Source organism: Myxine glutinosa, chromosome 11 (assembly GCF_964187855.1).
Source record: "Myxine glutinosa chromosome 11, kmMyxGlut1.1, whole genome shotgun sequence".
Lineage (NCBI taxonomy): Eukaryota > Metazoa > Chordata > Myxini > Myxiniformes > Myxinidae > Myxine > Myxine glutinosa.
The window spans coordinates 40,355,368-40,376,125 of NC_136271.1; the positions used below are offsets into that span (position 1 = coordinate 40,355,368).

General features: G+C 42.3%; 1 protein-coding gene across 1 annotated transcript in view; it reads left to right on the plus strand.

Moving 5' to 3' along the window:
• Positions 1-20,441, plus strand: part of LOC137436117 (adhesion G protein-coupled receptor B3) — a 999,412-nt gene extending 978,971 nt beyond the window's left edge. Inside the window, exon 28 of the mRNA XM_078786591.1 lies at positions 15,605-20,441. Coding sequence (XP_078642717.1) covers positions 15,605-15,835 — 231 coding nt within the window. The 3' untranslated portion in view covers positions 15,836-20,441. The remainder of the gene's footprint in view (positions 1-15,604) is intronic.
• The last annotated feature ends 317 nt before the right edge of the window (positions 20,442-20,758 follow it).

Genomic DNA, 20,758 nt, shown 5'->3' on the forward strand with positions numbered 1-20,758 from the left:
AACACCCATTTTACGAGCCTGTGTTTTATTTCCCCGAACTTGAATCACTGCAGAATTCTGGGTCATGGTGGATGAACGCATGAGGTGCGTTCAGAATATCTGACCGACGATATACCTACTCACAATCTGATCAGAAATATTTTGTTCTCCAACAGGAATGTATAGAGATCATCAGAAAGCAACCCAGGGTGTTCCTTTTCAAGAGTATATTGTTACCCTTGCCAGAGGAGAGGGTATTGCATTTGAGTCCGTTTATTACTTGGCAATTTTTTTAAATTTTTTTTTGCCATTATGTTGATCACTCCGGTGTTTGTGTGTGTGTGTGTGTGTGTGTGTGTGTGTGTGTGTGTGTGTGTGTGTGTGTGTGTGTGTGTGTGTGTGTGTGTGTGTGCGTGCGTCTGTCCGCTCACTTATACTTGCCTACAGGTCACAATTTTAAACCGATCCTCACAAAACTTTACCAAACGGTATAGTTCGTGATCCAACAAGATCCTATATATTTTTGATGTCAAACGGGTCAAAAGGTCAGCATAGGACAAAGGTCAACCACTTTTCTTCAAATTTCTAAAATCCTCAATTTTCATCCGATTGACTTGATATTTGAATAGGATTTTCAAATCAGCAAACTAAATTCAACCACCAACTATTTTTGAGATCAAAAAAGGCCAAAAGGTCAACATAGGCCTAATGTCAACATAGGTTTGAGTATCTAGGATTCTAGGTGGAACAGGGACCAACCACTTTCCTCAAATTTCTAAAATCCTCAATTTTCATCTGAATGACTTGAAATCTGAATAGGATTTGCATATCAGCTTACTGAAACCAACCACCAACTATTTTTGAGATCAACATTGGCCAAAAGGTCAATATAGGCCAAATTTCTAAAATTGTCAATTTTCATCCGATTAACTTAAAATTTGAAGACGATTTCCACATGAGGTCACAGAATTCAACCACTAATTATTTTTGAGGTCAAAAGGATGCTCTACTGAGTGCCATTCTACTTTATTCTGTTTTGCCAAGTGTCGCTATATGAGTGATTTTTCATTTGTTACTTGCCGGAATATGTTGATCGGTTGGTTTTGTCTGTCTGTCTGTTTGTGCGCAGCACTACGTCTACATCGTTGCACATAGAATCGCCAAACTTTACACACATATTTGTCTTGCCCTGGAATAGACTGTGCCCAATTTTTAACTCTCTCGGCCCAAGGCCTCTATTATGACGTCATAATTTGATAATTCGACAAGTACAAAACTTCATCCGATCAAGATGCAATTTATTGAGCGCCATGTCGGCATAAACCGGTGGAGAAAAAAAAACTTTGACAAGAAAGAACTTTGACATCAACAGTGGCAAGAGCTACCTGTAGGTCCCATGATGACATTCTGGGGTTCTTAGCGACTTCTTTCAGCATCTTGCGGTCTGCTCTCGGGCTGAAATTGCTAGGGCGGCCTGGCCTGAACAAGTTGGCAGTTGTTTGGAATCTTCTCCACTTGTAGATGATCTTCCGGACAGTCAAATGATTGATTTCAAATTGTTTGGAGATCTTTTTAAATCCCTTCCCAGACTCGTAGGCATCTATAACCTTCTTTCTGAAGGCCTCATAGAGCTCTTTTGATCTAGGCATGGTGACACCGCACACTTCAACAACAAAGAGCAAACCAAACTAAATGTCTGAGGTTTAAATAAGACAGGTTCCTCCAAGATCCTCTCTAACGACGTTCTAATCATTTGCACCTGAGCTGGTGCACCTGATTCTAATTTTAGGTATTTGAAGTAGTGATAAATGTAGGGGTGTACTTACTTTTTCCACATGCGAAATTAGCATTTATGTTTATTTAAATTATACAATGGACTACAAAATGTAAATGTTTCATGATATTTGTTGTATTATATCACCTTTATCTATCAATATTGTTGAAATGAAGATCAAATACCTGTATGTTGAAATATGTTGAAAAAGTCAAAACTTTACATGGGGTGTACTTACTTTTTCACGTGACTGTAGCATGTAATTGGAACATGGGAAGTGCAAAGATAACATGCCACATACTAATTAGTCATCCCTGGTGTTGGGCTAGCGGCTAGGGTGCCGGCTTAGGATCCTAGGATCCTGGGTTCGAATATCGGTCGATCGCCGAATTAATGCCAGGGGGGTTGACTCAGCCTGTCATCCTTCCGAGGTCGGCTAATTGAGTACCAGTTCACTGGTAATTCCCTGTTTGTCGTTGAAGGCGGCAAAAAGGGTTGGCGTCAGGAAGGGCATCCGGCCGTAAAACATTGCTTCAAAAAGGGGACCAAAAAACAACAACTACCACGGTCCCCGAAAAGGCCAACCCCCGCTTTGCGGGGAAAAATGGCCTCTAAACGGTGGGGGGGGGGGGGGGGGGGGATACTAATTAGTGATGACGTCATCATCACTAATTAGTGTACTGTTACGGATGCGGCCCTAATTATGGTTGTTATTGTTATCATTGTTGGTTCTAGATATTATGCTTATTGTGGCTTACGGGAAAGGGTTATTGTGGTTAAAAGGTTTAAAAAGCGCTCCTGGTAAAATGTGGCCGGAAATCCGGATCGTGACCGGAAGAGGTGGAGCGAGGAAGAAGAGGCGGGAGGAGATCGTGAAAAGACGTTTTGGTTGAAGCTCCGGACCGATTGGTGGAGCGTACAGGGCGAGTGGACCCTGCGTCCTTGAAAGGAAGTTCGGGCGATAGGAGATATCGCCGGAGTGCTGTGGAGCCGCCTGTGTAGTCGGGTATCCTCATTGAGGTTCCGGAGTATCCTTGCCTCAAAGCCCGGGTTCGAGTGAAAGCCGTCCGCCATCTTCGCCACGCGCGCAACCTGCAGTGAACAGGTTTTTGTCACGTCGGCCGGGCATTAGTCCCCGGTGGGTTGCCGGGGACGGCTGTGCAAGAAAGGGGCTTTTGAGGATTATACGGAGACTCGTCGATTGAACCGCAAACGTGTACGTCGGAGCGCGTCTTTGGGAGGTTTCCCATTCCACCGCTATTGTGCTGGGTGTGGATCACGTGACCTGTGGGTTGCTTCGATCGTCCACGCCTCAATTGATTGTGATCGGACATTGATCCAACGATCGCTGGAGCAAATCGACCTCGCCTTGGAGGGGTACAGAGACATTGGGGAGTACTGTGAGTTTGGGTTAAAGGGCGAGATAAGGTGGTACCATCTTTAAAATAGTGATTGTAGGGCGAATTGTTATTATTATTTGTGTCGTGATTCCAGTGTGATTTATAATATATTATTGTTTGTTCATAACCCTTGGTGTGGTTTCATTATTGATTGATTTCAACCAAGGATAACATATCTTTCTGCCGGGGACCCTCTCAGGGTTCGGAGGTTTACCGAGACCAGGGGATAGGGGCGGACCCCGTTACAGAAATTGGGGGCTCGTCAGGGATCTAAAATTTCCTAAATTTAGTCCGGGAAAGAATTCCCTAACATTCCCAGAATTCCCAAATTTGGAACTTTTTCCAACATTCCCAATTCCCCCCCCCAAAAAAAAAAAAAATTTGTTGTTTTTTAATTTATTGTGTGAAGGTTAACAGGTGTTAACAGTAGTCACCATGGAGTTTGACGCAGAGAAGTTTACAGTGACCCCTAGTGAAGCACAGTTCAGAGCGTTAGTAAAATCGGACCTCTTGAAATTGGCCAAACATTTTAGCTTGGAGGTCCGAACTAATATGAAGAAGGCAGAGTTGCAGACAGTGGTGATACAATCTATGGTGGGATTAGAAACATGGGAAGAGGTAGCCTGGGATTGGTTACCAGAATAGCAAGAAAATGTGGAGCTCCGGAAACTGGAGATGCAATTACAGAGCCAGGAAAGGGAAAAAGCAGAGGAACGAGAACTCCAGGAAAGGTTAAAAGCAGAGGAAAGGAAAGCAGAAAAGGAAAGAGCGGAACAGGAAAGAGAACTCCAGGAAAGGTTAGAAGACAAAAAAGCAGAGGAAAGGAGAGTGGAACGAGAACTCCAGGAAAGATTAAAAGCAGAGGAAAGGAAAGCAGAAGAGAGAAGAGAAGAGAAACAAGCAGAGGAAAGGAGAGTGGAACGAGAACTCCAGGAAAGGTTAGAAGAGAAGAAAGCAGACGAAAGGAGAGTTGAAAGAGAACTCCAGGAAAGGTTAGAGGGAAAAAAAACAGAGGAGAGAAAAGCCGAAAGGGAGTTAAGGGATCGTGAAATGGCCCTTCAGCAGGAAATTAAACTCAAGGAGCTGGATGTAATGAAAGAACGGGGAGAGGTACCATCCATGCCGACTGGTTCGACACCTAGTCAGAACACTTGGGATGTTGGCAGACATGTGAGGCTGTTTCCACCCTTCAATGAAAAGGAGGTAGCCATGTTTTTTCCACACTTTGAGAAAGTGGCTCGACTGTAAAACTGGTCTGACGAGTACTGGTCCATACTAGTGCAAAGTGTTCTGGTGGGTAAAGCTCAAGAGGTTTATTCGGCTTTACCGATTGACCAATGTGCAGATTACGAGGTATTGAAGAAACACATTCTCAAAGCCTATGAATTGGTCCTGGAAGCTTACCGGCAAAAATTCCGGAATGCCAGGAGGAGGGAGAATGAGACCCATGTGGAGTTTGCCAGATTGAAAGAAATCATGTTTGATAGGTGGTGTGATTCAAAAGGAGTTGGAAAAGACTTCGAACTATTGCGACAATTGATCCTGGTGGAGGGATTCCAACAGTGTGTCCACGAGGACATTAAAGTTCATCTGGAGGAAAGGAAAGTACCAAAGCTGTATGAGGCAGCAACCATGGCAGATGACTATGCTTTAACACACAGGATGGGGTTCCACAAACCGAACTTCTCGCCCAGACATAGCCTGGGGAGCTATGGTACATCAGGGGCGGAGAATGAAAATCCATGGGGGCGGCCTCGAGATGAAAATGAGGACCACTCTGACACCACGACTTCTAGAAATCAGAAGACTGCGGTTCCCAGACAGACCTATCGTCCGGGGGGCTCGAGGCAGACCGCCGCCCCCATGCCTTGGCAGACCACGCCGTTCTCCTCCGGGCCTACTTGCACTTTTTGCCATAAACCTGGACACTTGATGTCCAACTGTTATGCTCTGGGAAAGGAAAATCAGGAGCGGAGTTCGACCAGTATGACTCCAAATGCGATGGCCATTGTGAGAAGTCACCTTCAAAAGGGTTACCAACCATTTATTTCAGAGGGGTTTGTGTCACTGGATGGAGCCTCGACTAACCGGAGACCGGTTAGGATATTGAGGGACACAGGAGCACATCAATCTTTAATGCTTGAAGGCATCTTGCCATGGTCCGAGGAGACGGCAACTGGGGATAGTGTTCGTTTACAGGCGATTGGTGGTTGTATTAGTGCTCCACTTCATGTCATCCATTTGGAGTCCGATTTGGTGTCAGGACCGGTCACCGTCGGTTTACAAGCCAGGCTTCCTGTAGAGGGAGTATCTGTTGTTATCGGGAATGATTTGGCCGGTGGTCAAGTCTATGGTAACCCGATGGTTGTTAAAAAGCCCAGTAGGGAAAATAACACCACACCAGTTAGGGATGGCGACAAATTTAGCAAGTTATTTGTAGGTGGACTGAACTTCAAAACAAAGGAAGATGTTCTGGAGTCTGCCTTCAGCAAATATGGACCACTTTTGGAAGTGCTGCTGATAAAAGACAGGGAGACACAAAAGTCAAGAGGGTTTGGCTTTGTCACGTTTGAAAACTCAAAGGACGCCAGAGAGGCAGAAAAGGATCTGAAGAGCAAGGAGTTGGAGTGTCGGATCATCACAGTAGGGAAAGCATTTCCTCGGGGTCGAGGGGGCTACAGAGGAGGAACACGGAGTAGTAGTGGTGGTGGCCGCAATCGATATTATTATGGAGGCTTCCAGAGTTATGACAGCTCCCGAAGGAAGGATTATCAGAGCAGTGGCCGAGAAGGAGACCGCCATTCATGTGACTACAGTGACAAGTGGTCCAACCGTGATTGTTAGGAAAGTTAGAAAGAGTGGAAGCACTGAATGCTGCAGAGCAGCCGAGCCAAGATTCCGACACGGATTAATTGTGAACGCCACGTTCCTAAAGGCGTCCATGTCGTGAACTTTCCAACACGGATTAACCGTGAACTCCACGTTCCTAAAGGCGTCCATGTAGTGAACTTTCCTACATGGACTAACCGTGAACTCCACGTTCCTAAAGGCATCCATGTAGTGAAAATGTCCAGGCCTCACCACCATGGAACCTGGCCCTCAGCTCGGCCTCCCAGAGAAAGTGCTATCAAGTTGCTTGACTTTGGATTTTTGATCAACCCCTTAACCTTCATTCAAAAAATGAAAAATAAAAATCAGAGGTTGATGAGATGGAGTTTGGCTTTGCAGGGGTTCAACTTGGAAATTGAACATGTAAAGGGCCGGGACAATGTCGTGGCTGACGCTTTGTCCAGGGTGAATTAATTTTGGGAATTCTGTGGGTGGTGTGAAAGTTTTGTTGCTTTATTTTTGGGGAAACATTGATTACTTGTGTTGGTTTCAAGAATTTGCCTACAAAGAAAGTTTTCGCTGTGTTCAAACTTTCTTTCTTGAGGGGGGGAAGTGTTACGGATGCGGCCCTAATTATGGTTGTTATTGTTATCATTGTTGGTTCCAGATATTATGCTTATTGTGGTTTAAGGGAAAGGGTTATTGTGGTTAAAAGGTTTAAAAGCGCTCCTGGTAAAATGTGGCTGGAAATCCGGATCGTGACCGGAAGAGGTGGAGCGAGGAAGAAGAGGCGGGAGGAGATCGTGAAAAGACGTTTTGGTTGAAGCTCCGGACCGATTGGTGGAGCGTACAGGGCGAGTGGACCCTGCGTCCTTGAAAGGAAGTTCGGGCGATAGGAGATATCGCCGGAGTGCTGTGGAGCCTGTGTAGTCGGGTATCCTCATTGAGGTTCCGGAGTATCCTTGCCTCAAAGCCCGGGTTCGAGTGAAAGCCGTCCGCCATCTTCGCCACGCGTGCAACCTGCAGTGAACAGGTTTTTGTCGCGTCGGCCGGGCATTAGTCCCCGGCGGGTTGCCGGGGACGGCTGTGCAAGAAAGGGGCTTTTGAGGATTATACGGAGATTCGTTGATTGAACCGCAAACGTGTACGTCGGAGCGCGTCTTTGGGAGGTTTCCCATTCCACCGCTATTGTGCTGGGTGTGGATCACGTGACCTGTGGGTTGCTTCGATCGTCCACGCCTCAATTGATTGTGATCGGACATTGATCCAACGATCGCTGGAGCGAATCGACCTCGCCTTGGAGGGGTACAGAGACATTGGGGAGTACTGTGAGTTTGGGTTAAAGGACGAGATAAGGTGGTACCATCTTTAAAATAGTGATTGTAGGGCGAATTGTTATTATTATTTGTGTCGTGATTCCGGTGTAATTTATAATATATTATTGTTTGTTCATAACCCTTGGTGTGGTTTCATTATTGATTTGATTGATTTCAACCAAGGATAACATATCTTTCTGCCGGGGACCCTCTCGGGGTTCGGAGGTTTACCGAGACCAGGGGATAGGGGAGGACCCCATAACAGAACGTCATTATTCTACATTTTCAACAGCTGAATCGCGAATAAGACACAAAAATGTATCACAAAGTTAATGTCAGAAAAGGAGTCAAAGCAGTCCTCATTGCTGGACTCGTCTCCAGGACATTGTCATCATCACTGGTCATGTTTTCTTGACTATTGCAGCAATCGCTGCACCCGCAAAGGTCAGTGCAAGGGAGGCCAACTCTGAAGCAGGAACAGTTTGTGCGTGCGTTGGCATTTACTCTGGTAGCATTTACAATACACGTTCTGGAGTAGACACAGAGTGGCTGGAGCATTGCACATCCAGTGTATTGTGAGGCATTCATTGTCCATCTTCCATCCACGATGAGTTGGACTTGGGATGATATATTTATCTTTTCTACATATGATGCACAGCACAGGAAGAACATGCTCATTTCTTTGTGAAGCTGATTTTGTTGATGGGATCTTAGATATAAGCATTTTCGGAGACGTTTGTGGCTCGTCATCTAGGATTGATGTGGATGTAGTAACCGTCTTTGACAAACGATTTGCAGCCGTCTCTATTTTGGTTTTATCAGTAAACCTGAAAGTGAACATTAAAGTCAATAAGATTATACATAAATACCTAACATCATAATATTATCGTACAAATTCATGATACCGCCTTGTTCTAACTTGAACACAAGTTTATATTTAGATTACACACTGTGTCCACCCTCAAAACTAGATTTCAAATTCATGGAGGTAATCCTCCATTCTCAGGTGGCATATCCTGATACAGTAACCCAGTATGTATTGATTCATAATTATTATTTTAAACTATTGTAATTATTTTAACCTCATATTATTGTATCGATGCTTAATTTTCTTGTTATATATGCCTTCATATGTACTTGTAACTTTTTTTTAATAAGAAGTACTTTTTAATCATTTCATGTATTTATTTATTTATTTATTTATTTATTTGTGTACAAGATCGAGGCTCGTGAAAGAGCTACCATTAATCACACAAAAAGTCAAACCGACACATAAAACACAAAATAAGGGGAGTGGTAGACAAGATGGGGAGAGAGGGGGAAGGACACAAACACAACATTTGAGAGCAGGGACATCAAGAGAAATGTGGGAGGGAGAGGGCTTGTGGGGAGGTGGGAGAGGTATAAAACATATGGACACTGCAAGGACTTCCAGGAAAGAGGTTGGAATTTCAAAAAAGTGTATCTGGGGTGAATTAGCCGGGGTAGAAAAGATCAAGGTTTTGGATGGGGGAAGATAAGAGATGGTGGTGAACAGCTAGTTTAAAGACCTGGAGGGAGGAGTGGGATTGAAGGGAGTGGGGGAGTTTGTTCCAGAGGCGAGAGAAAAGAGGAATGAAATAGTGAAGGTGAGCAGAGAGCCGAGATTTTGGCAGTTTAACCATAAGATGGTTGCTGGCAGATCTTGTGCGACCTGTAGGAATATTAGGGGGACAGAGATTTGTAGAGGTTATTACCGTCAATGGAATACTGTTCTCCCCTATGGGCTGGTGCTCCTGCCTCACACCTGGCTCGGCTTCACGCTGTTGAATCCAAAGCTTTCAGAATCATTGGAATCTCCCGCGATGAAGCTATCTCTGAGGGCCTTTCACTCACTCACCGCAGGCAGGTAGGTGGTCTTTCTGTCTTCTACCGACTCCTCTCCGGCCTTGCTCCCCCAGCTCTCTCTGTGCTCTGTCCCCCAAATATTCCTACAGGTCGCACAAGATCTGCCAGCCACCCTCTGATGGTTAAACTGCCGAAATCTCGGCTCTCTGCTCACCTTCACTCTTTCATTCCTCTTTTCTCCCGCCTCTGGAACAAACTCCCACACTCACTTCAATCACACTCCTCCCTCCAGGTCTTCAAAACAGCTGTTCACCACCATCTCTTATCTTCCCCCATCCAAAACCTTGATCTTTTCTACCCCCACTAATTCACCCCAGATCCACCTTGTTTGAAATTCCAACTTCTTTCCTGGAAGTCTTGGCAGTGTCCATATGTTTTATACCTCTCCCACCCCCCCCCCCCCCGCCCCTTCCCATGCCTCCCCCCCAAAGCCCTCTCCCTCCCACAGTTCTCTCGATGTCTCCATGTCTCTCGGTCCCTGCTCTCAAATGTTGTGTTTGTGTCCTTCCCCCTCTCTCCCCATCTTGTCTACCGTTCCCGATGTTATTTGTTTTGTGTGTCTGTTTGTCTTTCTGTGTGATTAATGTTCGCTCTTTCACGAGCCTCGATCTTATATACAAAAAAAAAAAAAATTCCAATTTATTTTTTTCATCATCTTAATTTACATTTTATATTGAAAATCATTCATAATTCAGCTTCTGGCTGTGATGATTTGACAGTAAAACCATTGATTGAATGAAATTGAATTGATATCATATATAAATATATACGAAATATAAATAGCACACAGACAGCCATAGTACGAGATAGCAGGTGGGTGATATAATTTACTTACCTCGCATAACAAATTTCGATGGTATCCGATATCAGGTTTCTGAGTGGAAGCTTTGATCACAGCAGTGAATTCAATGGAAATGTTTCGCTCCAATGGAATTTGCCCCCCCCCCCCCCCCCCACCCCTGGTCTATTTCAATGCAATTTGTTAATTACAAATATGTTTCCAATCACTTTTCTTATTTATTGCTGAAGTTCTCACAAAACGATTTGTGATGATTTCGAATTAAGCTATCCAAAACATTATTATCTTAAACCATTCAACACTCCTGTGTAGCGAGAAGATGTTTCTGTTGAAAACCACCTATGTTATAAAAGTACATGTGAACCAAAGTCATTGGTGGCAGAGACATGATATTACATTGTGACGTAACCTCAACTCATTCTTGTGTAAATTGTAACAACTGCGTTATATTTTCTTATCATTTAAACGTATAACTTATAATTAGAAATTAAGAATTAGTTTTGCTGATGAAGTCTAGTATCGATCTTTGTCAGTGAAGAGATATACTGAACAATCGATGGAACCAACAAAACATTGATCGACTAGCTCTAACTGTCGTGGGAAGCAAGAGGAAGGCGATATTTCTGGCCTATTTACCTTTTGTCGGAGCGAAAGATTCAATAATACCTGATCAGGCTGACATCCTGCCCCATGAGTTTTTCTGGGGCCTTCTCTTACTTAGTTAATTGGGAATCCTTTCTTATTCTTATTGTTCCAAAAGGGTAAATTTACATAGGATTCCCTCGATGGAGCATCAACTTTACGTATTTGGATGTTCAAGCTTCCTGCCCAGTTAACTCAAAGATTTCGGGCCGACTTCTCAACGTCAATGGCTAAAGGACTCATGTTCACAAACCTTGTTATACTTGTCCAAAAATGTGGATTGGCGGAAGTGTTTCTTTGCTTTGCTTTTAAATGTGTCGATGAAATGTCATTAAAAATAAAATGACAAAAACTATTTTCTTGCATTTTAGAAAACTTCCCTCTCTTTAACTAAACATTGTTTAAGCATAATAAACTGACGAGATCATATCAATGGTCAATACGTGAAAAGGTGAGCAATTTATGTGATGTACTTCGAAGAAACGAGATTGTCTGGATGCTTAATGCATGAATTGGTTTATCATGTGTGTGTTTTTTTTTCTTTGTTTTCTTTTTATTATTTTTTTCAGGCAAGCTAAGCCTGGTGTTGGCTTAGCGGTTAGGGTGCCAGCTTGGGATCCTCGGATCCTGGGTTCGAATCCCAGTCGATCGCTGAATTAATGCCAGGGGGGTTGACAGCCTGTCATCCTTCCGAGGTCGGCAAATTGAGTACCAGCTCACTGGTAATTCCCTGTGTGTCGCAAGAGGCGACTAACAGGGTTGGCGGCAGGAAGGGCATCCGGCCATAAAACATTGCTTCAACTAGAACGCCACTCAGTAGAGCGCATACTACCGCCGTGGGTTTAGTTGGAATAATACGTTTTGTTTAAAATCCCCTCTCCCCAAAACAATAAATGAAAAAGAAAGTAGGCCCTAAATGTCAGAGAATTAATTTTGATATTTCTCGGAATTAGAGGAGAAAAACATCATTTAAGAATAAGAATAAAAGCTTTAATGCAGTAAAACAGAAAAAATCTTTCCCAAAAAAAATTCCTGGATCCAGAATAATATCCTGAGCTTCACCAAAAACTAATCAATTCTTCCTTATCCCAAGGGCAATCATCGCACCAACTTTCATCCAAATCCGTTCAGAACTTTTCCAGATATCTTGTTCACAAACACACGAACACACACACACACGGACACGAGTGAATGCATTACTCCCTAGCGGGAGTAAAAAGGGGACCAAAGGCCAACCCCTGCTCTGCGGGGGAAAATGGCCTCTAAAGGTGGGTCCTTTCAGGCAAGCTGGAAATCAAACTTTGAGGTTGACTTATTAAACCTTTCTACTTCCTCAAGGTCCTCAGGGCACATTGTTAAGTCTGTCTCTGATATACATTTTCTCCCCATACACTCCCTTCCATCAAGAGACCACAGCTGTCTCTGGTGGAGACAAGAATGAATGATTAACTCATTGTTTATGTCCAAAGTTAAAGTGTCCAACTGATCCCTCTGTCACCTCCTCAACCCACTCATACCATTGCCTCCTTGGATACTGACTTTTATTGGAAAAGGTAGAGGGCACCAGTTCCCATGTTCTCAAATCTTGCTCTGTTGTTTTCATGTCTTTTCTGTCTGCTCCCTTCTGCTTGGAAGACGATCAATAGCACTCCAATACACAAGGATGCAAAAACTGGTCCTCTGAACTACAGACCAATTACTCATCTTCCACTTAAAAGTAAAGTTGTCCTATCTTAAAGTTCCAAATCACTGTCATCACAGCTAACATCAAGTTTTTCTTCTCAAATGGGCTGATCCTTTATCATCAGTTGAGATTCCATCCTGGCCACTCAACTTTGGATGGACTTCTCTCTCAACAATAGGTGGAGGCCAAGAATCTCGAACAATAGGTCAATGTTGTGAATCAGGACAGATCAATGATATTGGCTTGATGGAACAAATGGCCTCCTCCTGCATGAAAGTTCCTTGGGTATTGATCTCAGTCAGGCAGCCTGCTATGCTTGTCATACCCATTGTCTTTCTTGGCTTGTTGGTTTCCTCCACTCATTATATCAATATATTGCTCTCATTGGAGGCTGGAATGCTCCAAGGCAGAGTCGTGGGACCATTCTAGTTTCACTTAGACATTAATAACTTCTCCATTGCTCTGAAAAACCTACTTTTCCTTTTTGCAGATGACTCCACATTAGGCTGTATCAAACTGCAGTTGCTGCTTTCCACTTCGCTATCCTGGAAAGGATCATCGTATGCTGGTCTGACACTTCAAACATGTCATTCAAACCTGGCAAACCTCACATTCTCACTCTGTCTCTCCAATAGGAATATCAAATTCGCCCATCTATCGATTTCCACAATGAAACATGAAAAAGGTTCACTGTCTTGAATTTATGAGCCTGACCACCAGCCACAACCTCAACAGACCAGGCTATAGATCAAAGCTAGCCTCCAAAGTTAGCCGTTACACAAGCCTCGATCTTGTATACAAAAAAAAGGGGAAAAAAAGCCAGTTGCCAACTGGGCATCCTTCTTTGTTCCAAGTTCTACCTTGTTAAATGTGAACTTGTGACAACTTACAAGGGCTTTTTTTCTCAGAACCCAATAAATTATTGTTTCCCCCTATGGGCTGGTGTCCCCATTTCACATGTATCTCCCCTGGCAACTATGAAATTCAAAGCTCTCGACATCATTGGTATCTCTGACAGGGAAGCAGAATCCCTGGGCCTGCTGCTCTCTCACCAGGGACAGTGTGCACTTCTGTTTTCAATCACCTCCTCCAGTCTAACCTCCTCTGCTCTTTCACCCCTCTGTTCCAGCTCTGTCGCTCCTTGTCTCACTTGTTCCTTCAAAATCACAAACCAAAGACTCTTTCCCCGGTCACTGTAGAATAAGTCAGGCATTTTTCAAATGTTTCAAATGAGGTGTGAAAGTGTGTCGTGTTCCATGTGAGTCACATTTGCTTTTTTTTTTAACCATGTTCTTGTCTTTGTAATAGTCCTTGCCTTCTTATCCTTGTAATCAAGTAAGTGTGAAAGTGTGTTTTGTGAATAATCGCCTCTGGAGATGCATCAAGACGTGCCAATTCTCTTGACTGCTGTCCAAATTGGCTCATTCCATGCATTATGTTATTATGACTAGTTTACTCCCACCATAGGTGCTTTCATATATCTATGTTCCATGCACTGCCAAACCCATCTCCTCCCCACTACTTATTTTCATGGTGTAGCCTATAAGGCAAAGCCGTCTAGAACAGTGTTGGTCCGTCCGTATGTATATCCCCTCAAACGTACACCAATCAGAGCTGAGGATCTGGTCACATGACAGGGTGATGTGATTACGTCTGATGTCATTACGGCGGTACGGTGGCTGACTCCGCACTCCACCATTTTGATTCCAATTTCGTTCTGGCCGAACATATCATCGAACCTGTCATATATCACAATCACCATGCTCTCTTTACTTTTTAACTCAACTGGACTACCTTCCAGTTGAGGTCATCACATACTGAACCCTCCGGCGTCCATCGTCTGTCGTCGTCGTCTGTCGTCCGTTAACTTTTCGACGTTAACACTCCAGCGTCCACAAATATCAACCGATTCTGACCAAACTTGACAGGCAGCATCCTTACCCCAAGGACCAGGTTGGTATTACATTTCAGCCCGTTCCGTTGAAAAATGGCGGACTTAGGCGACCATTTTGTTTTTTGGTCATGAAAACGACGTTAACACTCTAGTGTCCACAAATATTAACAGATTTTGATCAAACTTAGAATATTTAACCCTTAGCACACAAGGTAGGTTGCTATTGCATTCCAACCTGATCCATCACAAAATGGCCGCCATAGGCCACCATATTGTTTTCAGCTCCGAAACGACGTTGAGACTTTAACGTCCACAAATATTTATGGATTTTGATCAAACTTGGTGTGTGAGACTCTTACCACACAAGGTAGTTTGCTTTCGCATGTCAACCCGATCTGTCACAAAATGGCCGCCTATACAACTATATTTCTGCAACATTGTTGCAAAGTGTAACATTGTATCAATTGTAAAACAAGGACAAGTATAAGGATACAAGGACCTTAAAATTATTACACAAGGTTGTTGGCTTTTCATTTAAGTCGAACTAGTACAGACAACTGACCTACTTTAAAGTTGTCCAGTCAGTTCAGTTGAGTTCTGCTTCCCTGGAAGCTCTAGTTTCATTCAGTGTGAAACACAAACAAACTGATTGTTAAAATGACCATCAAATATCGAAAGTATCGGCGTTATGGCTCTTCCAACAATACGGTACGTATAGGCCTTAGGCTTCATGCCTCACCTTCAGACCACTTCGGACAAATTAAGCCCAGGTTTCTTAGTACAGTAGTGTATCGTTTCATAGTATTGTTTTCGTAATAATAATAAAGTAAATATAACCATAACACTTTAATCCCAATGTTGTGAATGGAAAGTGAATGCATTGAAGCGGTGTATGGTTCATGAATCAATGGTAAGTGGTGTAACCGCGGAAGTAAGAAATTGGCCTCAGTATTTTTTTTTAATATCATTTTCGTAATAATGAAAAAGTAACGTTAATATTATAGTAAATGTAATCGTAACACTACTCCCTTCGTAGTGACTGCAAGTTAATGGAGGTTAAAATATGTCTTCTATATATTAAAGTAGCAGCAGTTTTGTGTCCGGCCGTCACGCTACGTCATTAGGTCTATCTTCAACTAAAGTATCAAACAAGCCCGGCGACGCCGCCGTTAGATTTTCGGTCTTGTTTTTAAACCCTTGGGTTTTCCTACCAAACTTGTGAGGCAGTGAAATTACCTTATGATTCATGTTTGCATCTTTTATTTACTGATAACCTCAAAGGGTTCATTCTTAGTCTTGAATTGCCTTGGGACTAAATACTGTCGATGTGAATGCATGTTTTGGGGAGAATAGCCAAAACAGCAACAAGAAGTGACTTGCCACTGTGAATATCCCCGCAGGCCACTGCTGATGTACAAGGCCAACATTCTACCAGTACGGAAATGACTTCAGTGGGCCATGGAGCCACTGATACCCTCCGCAAGGTCATCCCCGTGCCAGCTTCCTGGAGTCTACTGGAGCCCTCAGGAGCTCCGTGTGTTCCTGCCGACTTAACAAATGCAGAGTGGGAAAAAGCAGGCAGCAATTTACCCCTGGCTACCTTTGAAGGAGATATCCAGACGGAGGTGTAGAAATTACAGCTCATGGTCACAAATTAAATTATGATGAATATCAGCTCTAATTTGTTACAGAACTTTTGAAAAGGTTGGGAAATGAGCGTTTGTTTTATTTGGACATTTTGCTGCCACATGTGAGCTTGAGTTCAGCTGAGCTGTTACCTGTGATCTGCTTTCTCATTTTCTAGTTATAGGATCTGTTTTCTCTCCTTCTCTGCAGTCGGCCCTTATACATGTGAACTTAACTGTAAGATATCCCTTTTTTGAGCGATGACTATGAGTAAAGCAAGAATAATTTTTTTTAAATAATGTACGCTTTCGTTTCCTTACCTGTCTGCATTCCTTGTAAAGCAAACCTATTGACCATTGCCAATCATCCTGTGTGTACCCTGTTGGTGTGGTGGAGAACCTGAGACGTCAATTTTTTCTGTATTTCATGTTCTTTTTATGCATAAAAGCAAAACAATGTTGTCATTGGAGAGATTGTTGTGGAGGGTAAAGGTGTGGATATGTACGAGTGTGTGTGTGTCTGTGTTACATTCATTCATTCATTCATTCATTCATACATAATTAATTCGATTTAACAACACACGTGTAAACCAACATTTTGAGACTTTACTTCTACGAGTAAATGAAAAGCACTATATAAGGAATTGGTTGTTTTTAATTGTCAGAGTAGTCATTCATTCATTCATTCATTCATTCATTCATACATAATTAATTCGATTTCCAACACACGTGTAAACCAACATTTTGAGACTTAACTTCTACGAGTAAATGAAAAGCACTATATAAGGAATTGGTTGTTTTTAATTGTCAGAGTATTCATTCATTCATTCATTCATTCATTCATTCATACATAATTAATTCGATTTCCAACACACGTGTAAACCAACATTTTGAGACATTGCTTCTACGAGTAAATGAAAAGCACTATATAAGGAATTGGTTGTTTTTAATTGTCAGAGTATTATTTTGCATCATTATTATTATTGCTCTTATTACTATTATACTCAAACAATACAGTTCAATAATATGTAAAATATGACAAGACATCAACCTCCCCAGTTTTAAAGTGATAGCTTTCACCAGTCGTTGTTGGTTAGATGAGGTCGTTTTAGTCGATAATCATCTTGGCTCTCAGACATGCCACGTTTTAAGGTGAAATGGACTTGGATAATTTTGGAATGAGTTCTGGCATTGGCATTATGCCAGACCCGACACAAAGGCCTAGCTTGAGTCTCACTTCATGTAATGCTAAGTTGCAGGGATTTTTACTATAGGACACTTGGAATGCACTGTGTAGAGAACACGAGTCAACATTGCCTGTACCCCAGGAACTTTGTGTATTCTTCTTTGCTCTATTTTTTTTTTTTTTTTTTTTTTTTTTACAAAATCCTAGCTCTTGCAACTAACTGCAAGGTTTATGGATGATAGAAGGGTAACTTTCCGGCAGTTGAGTGGTATGGAAACAACTGGATACAAACGGTGGATTAAGGAAACGGAAAAAGGAGAGGGAGGAATAAATATTAGAATCTATAGGAAAGAGTGGTTGTGGAGATCGTTGGTAATAATTAATGTGTAGGTGTGGTTAGCTGAGGTAGGGATGGTTAACAGCAATAATTCATACATCCTGGATTATTGGGTGTATTTCTGAAAGAACAGGGACAACAAGACCATAAGTGAGGCAAGATAAAACATAAAAGCCACCAACCTGTCTGTGATGAGAGTACGAAAGGCCCTGTAGCTCTGCTTATTTGTAAGTGATTGCAATAATGTTGAGAGATTTGGTTTTTACAGCAACTATAAGAGAAAGATGTGAAGTGGGGGCTCCAACCTCGAGGGGAGACTATTAATCAATTGTTGAACTATGGACTTCTGTGGTTGTAAGATAAGAGTTGAGATTTACTGAGGAAGGACTGCATGAAGGAACCAGTCTGCGGCTGGTTGTGGAGACCAGCTTTGATATATGGTATATTAAGGAGAGGTCATGACAGATGCTGAGAGCCATATATTTAAAGGACTGAGCTACTTCTCTTGGTTCATCAAGGAAGTAGATGGATTGGTTTGCAGAAAGTTTTGCAGAGAATCCTTCAAGATAAATATTGAGAATATCATACTTCCCTGGATCAAATTACATCTTCCATGAGATGGCCCATCATTTCATTATTCCCTGTTGCTGGGATAGGGAACTGTACAGTGTCATTTCAAATCGTCTGCCCAATGACAAAGTGAAAATGAGGCAAAGTTCATTTTTTTCTCCCATCCTGGTGAAAAACCAAGTGGTCATCAGGCAATGGGAGTGGGGAGTGGGAATAGGTGAGGAGAGGTAAGTTGGTGACAGATTGGGATGCATTGATTATTTGAGCTTTGAATAATTTAGTCAAACATTCTGCGCAAGGTGCGACGGGCATGGGCAGCAACAATCGAGTGACCTTTGGTCGTGGATCGAGCCAGCCGAACCTTTCAACCAGCTACTCGGACGAGTATGGGCAGGCTGGTGGCTCGCCTGCATCCTACCATGGCTCTACCTCTCGCATCTCCTCAGATTTGGAGCAGGCCCGACCCCAGACGAGTGGTGAAGAGGAGCTGCTGCTTCAGCTTGCGCTTGCCAAGAGCCCTGAGGAGGCAGAGCAGACTCTTCCTTCCTCGAGCCAAGAAGAGCCAAAGGCGGAGAAAAAGCCAAGCTTCAAATTTCAATGCCAGCAAGAGGCAGCCTCCGAAGGCCAAGAGAGAGGACGACCTGCAGCTCCAGCTTGCACTCAGTTTGAGCAAGGAGGAGCATGCAAAGAGTTCACTGCTCATGAGCATAGTGTTCAATTAAACTATTTGTTATGAAGGAGGGAATTGAGGGGGAGATACAGAGAGGCAGAATGGAGGAGGATGCGAGAAGTGGAGAGAGGAGGTTTATTTTGTCATCACTCATAGATGTAAGGTCAATATAAGATGCAGCGAAGAGTAGGAAGAGGAAGACAGACTTTCAAAGATCCAGATTGGAGAGGTCTTGGATAAGTTGGGAGATCTGGGTCGGATACCGTTGTGCTTTTCTATGCTATTCATAGATAGTCCTGACTTTTAAGAGCACAGTGCCCAAAGTGGTCTTGGGATATTGTATTAGAACTGCTGATTATCACGTATGACCTCTGCTCCGTGGTATACTTGTGGTTTTTCAAAATCTCACAGTGTCTTACCACTAATTGTGGGGTGATCACAATCTAAATGATACTGTATGCACATTTTTCACTGAAAATATGTTTGGCAGAACATACAGTAAGTATGTCTGAGCTGATATTATTAATTATTGTCTGTAATTTCAAGGAAGAATAAAAAAAAGACATTACTCATGACTGGCAATGTAAAATATCAGAATTAACACTATTATTCCAGCTCCTTGGCCTTCACATAAAATTAGATTTTTTTGAAGTTATTAACGGATGATGCTACTGAGTGGAAAAGTTTAAGATATCTCTCCAACATATACAGGGTGGCCGAAAATGGATATACCAAAAAGAAAGTTGAATCGGTTTAATCTTATTTGAGATACTGACTCAAATTTGATATGAATACAAGTTTTAGTATTTTTTAATTTTCTGGTATTGTTTAGATATTCTTGAATTATTATTACACTTCTTCACGTCGTCCACTATAAACGATTGAATTTGGCATTCAAATTCTGCGAAAATATTTTCCAACACAGCTGTAGGAATGAATGGCACAGTATCAACAATGCGATGTTTAAGTTCCCTTGGTTTGCTCGTGCAGACGTTACTTTTTTTTTTGAACCCAGAGATAAAAATCTAAAGGTGTTAAGTCAGGTGAACAAGCTGACCATTTCATAGGTCTTCCTCGACCAATCCTCCTCGATCTTTAAAATAGACTTAAATATGTCCTGCGGAAGACATCCAGAATAGAGACAACATGGTGTTTATCCAATGTTGCCTTTATCGGGTAGGAAGGGCTTGTTTTGGGTTTTTTTATTACATCCGACCCCAATCTAACCTCCTGGTTCATGTGCAGCGAGGCAGAGACAATGTGGCTTGCACAGAAGATGACCATTGTTACTCACCTTTTGTCCATCTTCGGCTGTTATGGGACACTATCTGTTCCATGCTGCTCGATTAAGTTTGGATGTATATATATATACAGGGTGAGTCAAAAGTAGCGCCCGATTTCTTTTTATATATATATATTTCTGTCAGTTGATTGTTTGTTTGACATTTGTATTACAGTGTACAAGAAGGTATAAATAAATGAATGACATGTTTATCTAACCATTTATTCGGGGGAAAATTATTACGGAAGAGTACCAAGCTGTTTTACTTGCAATTTTCAAAGTGCCCTCCCTCGTGATCGATGCACAATTGCAGCCGAGCAGGCACAGAGTGGCACACACGCTTGCAGAGTTCGATATCAATTTCCTCAAACTTTGCAGTGATTTGAGCCTTCAATGCCTGAATGGTACGAGGCTTTTCACGATAAACAAGGTCTTTCATGAGCCCCCAAAGAAAGAAATCTGGAGGTGTAAGGTCTGAGGAGCATTATAAGGAGTCTTCAGCGTTATAAGGAGCGTTATAAGTAAGCGTCTGGGGAGTGTAAGGTCTAAATGGTTAGATAAACATGTCATTCATTTATTTATACCTTCTTGTATAATGTAATACAAATGTCAAACAATCAACTGACAGAAATATATATATATATATATATATATATATATATATATATATATACATACATACATACATACATACATACATACATACATACATACACACACACACATACATAGCCCTCCGTAAGTATTGTGACAGTGATGCCAAATTTGTTATTATTGCTATATCCTCAAGAAATTTGGATTTCAGATCAAAAGATGAATATGAGGCAAGAGTACTGAATCTTTTATTTCTGGGTATTTCTACGTATTTATGTTTTCCCATTGTA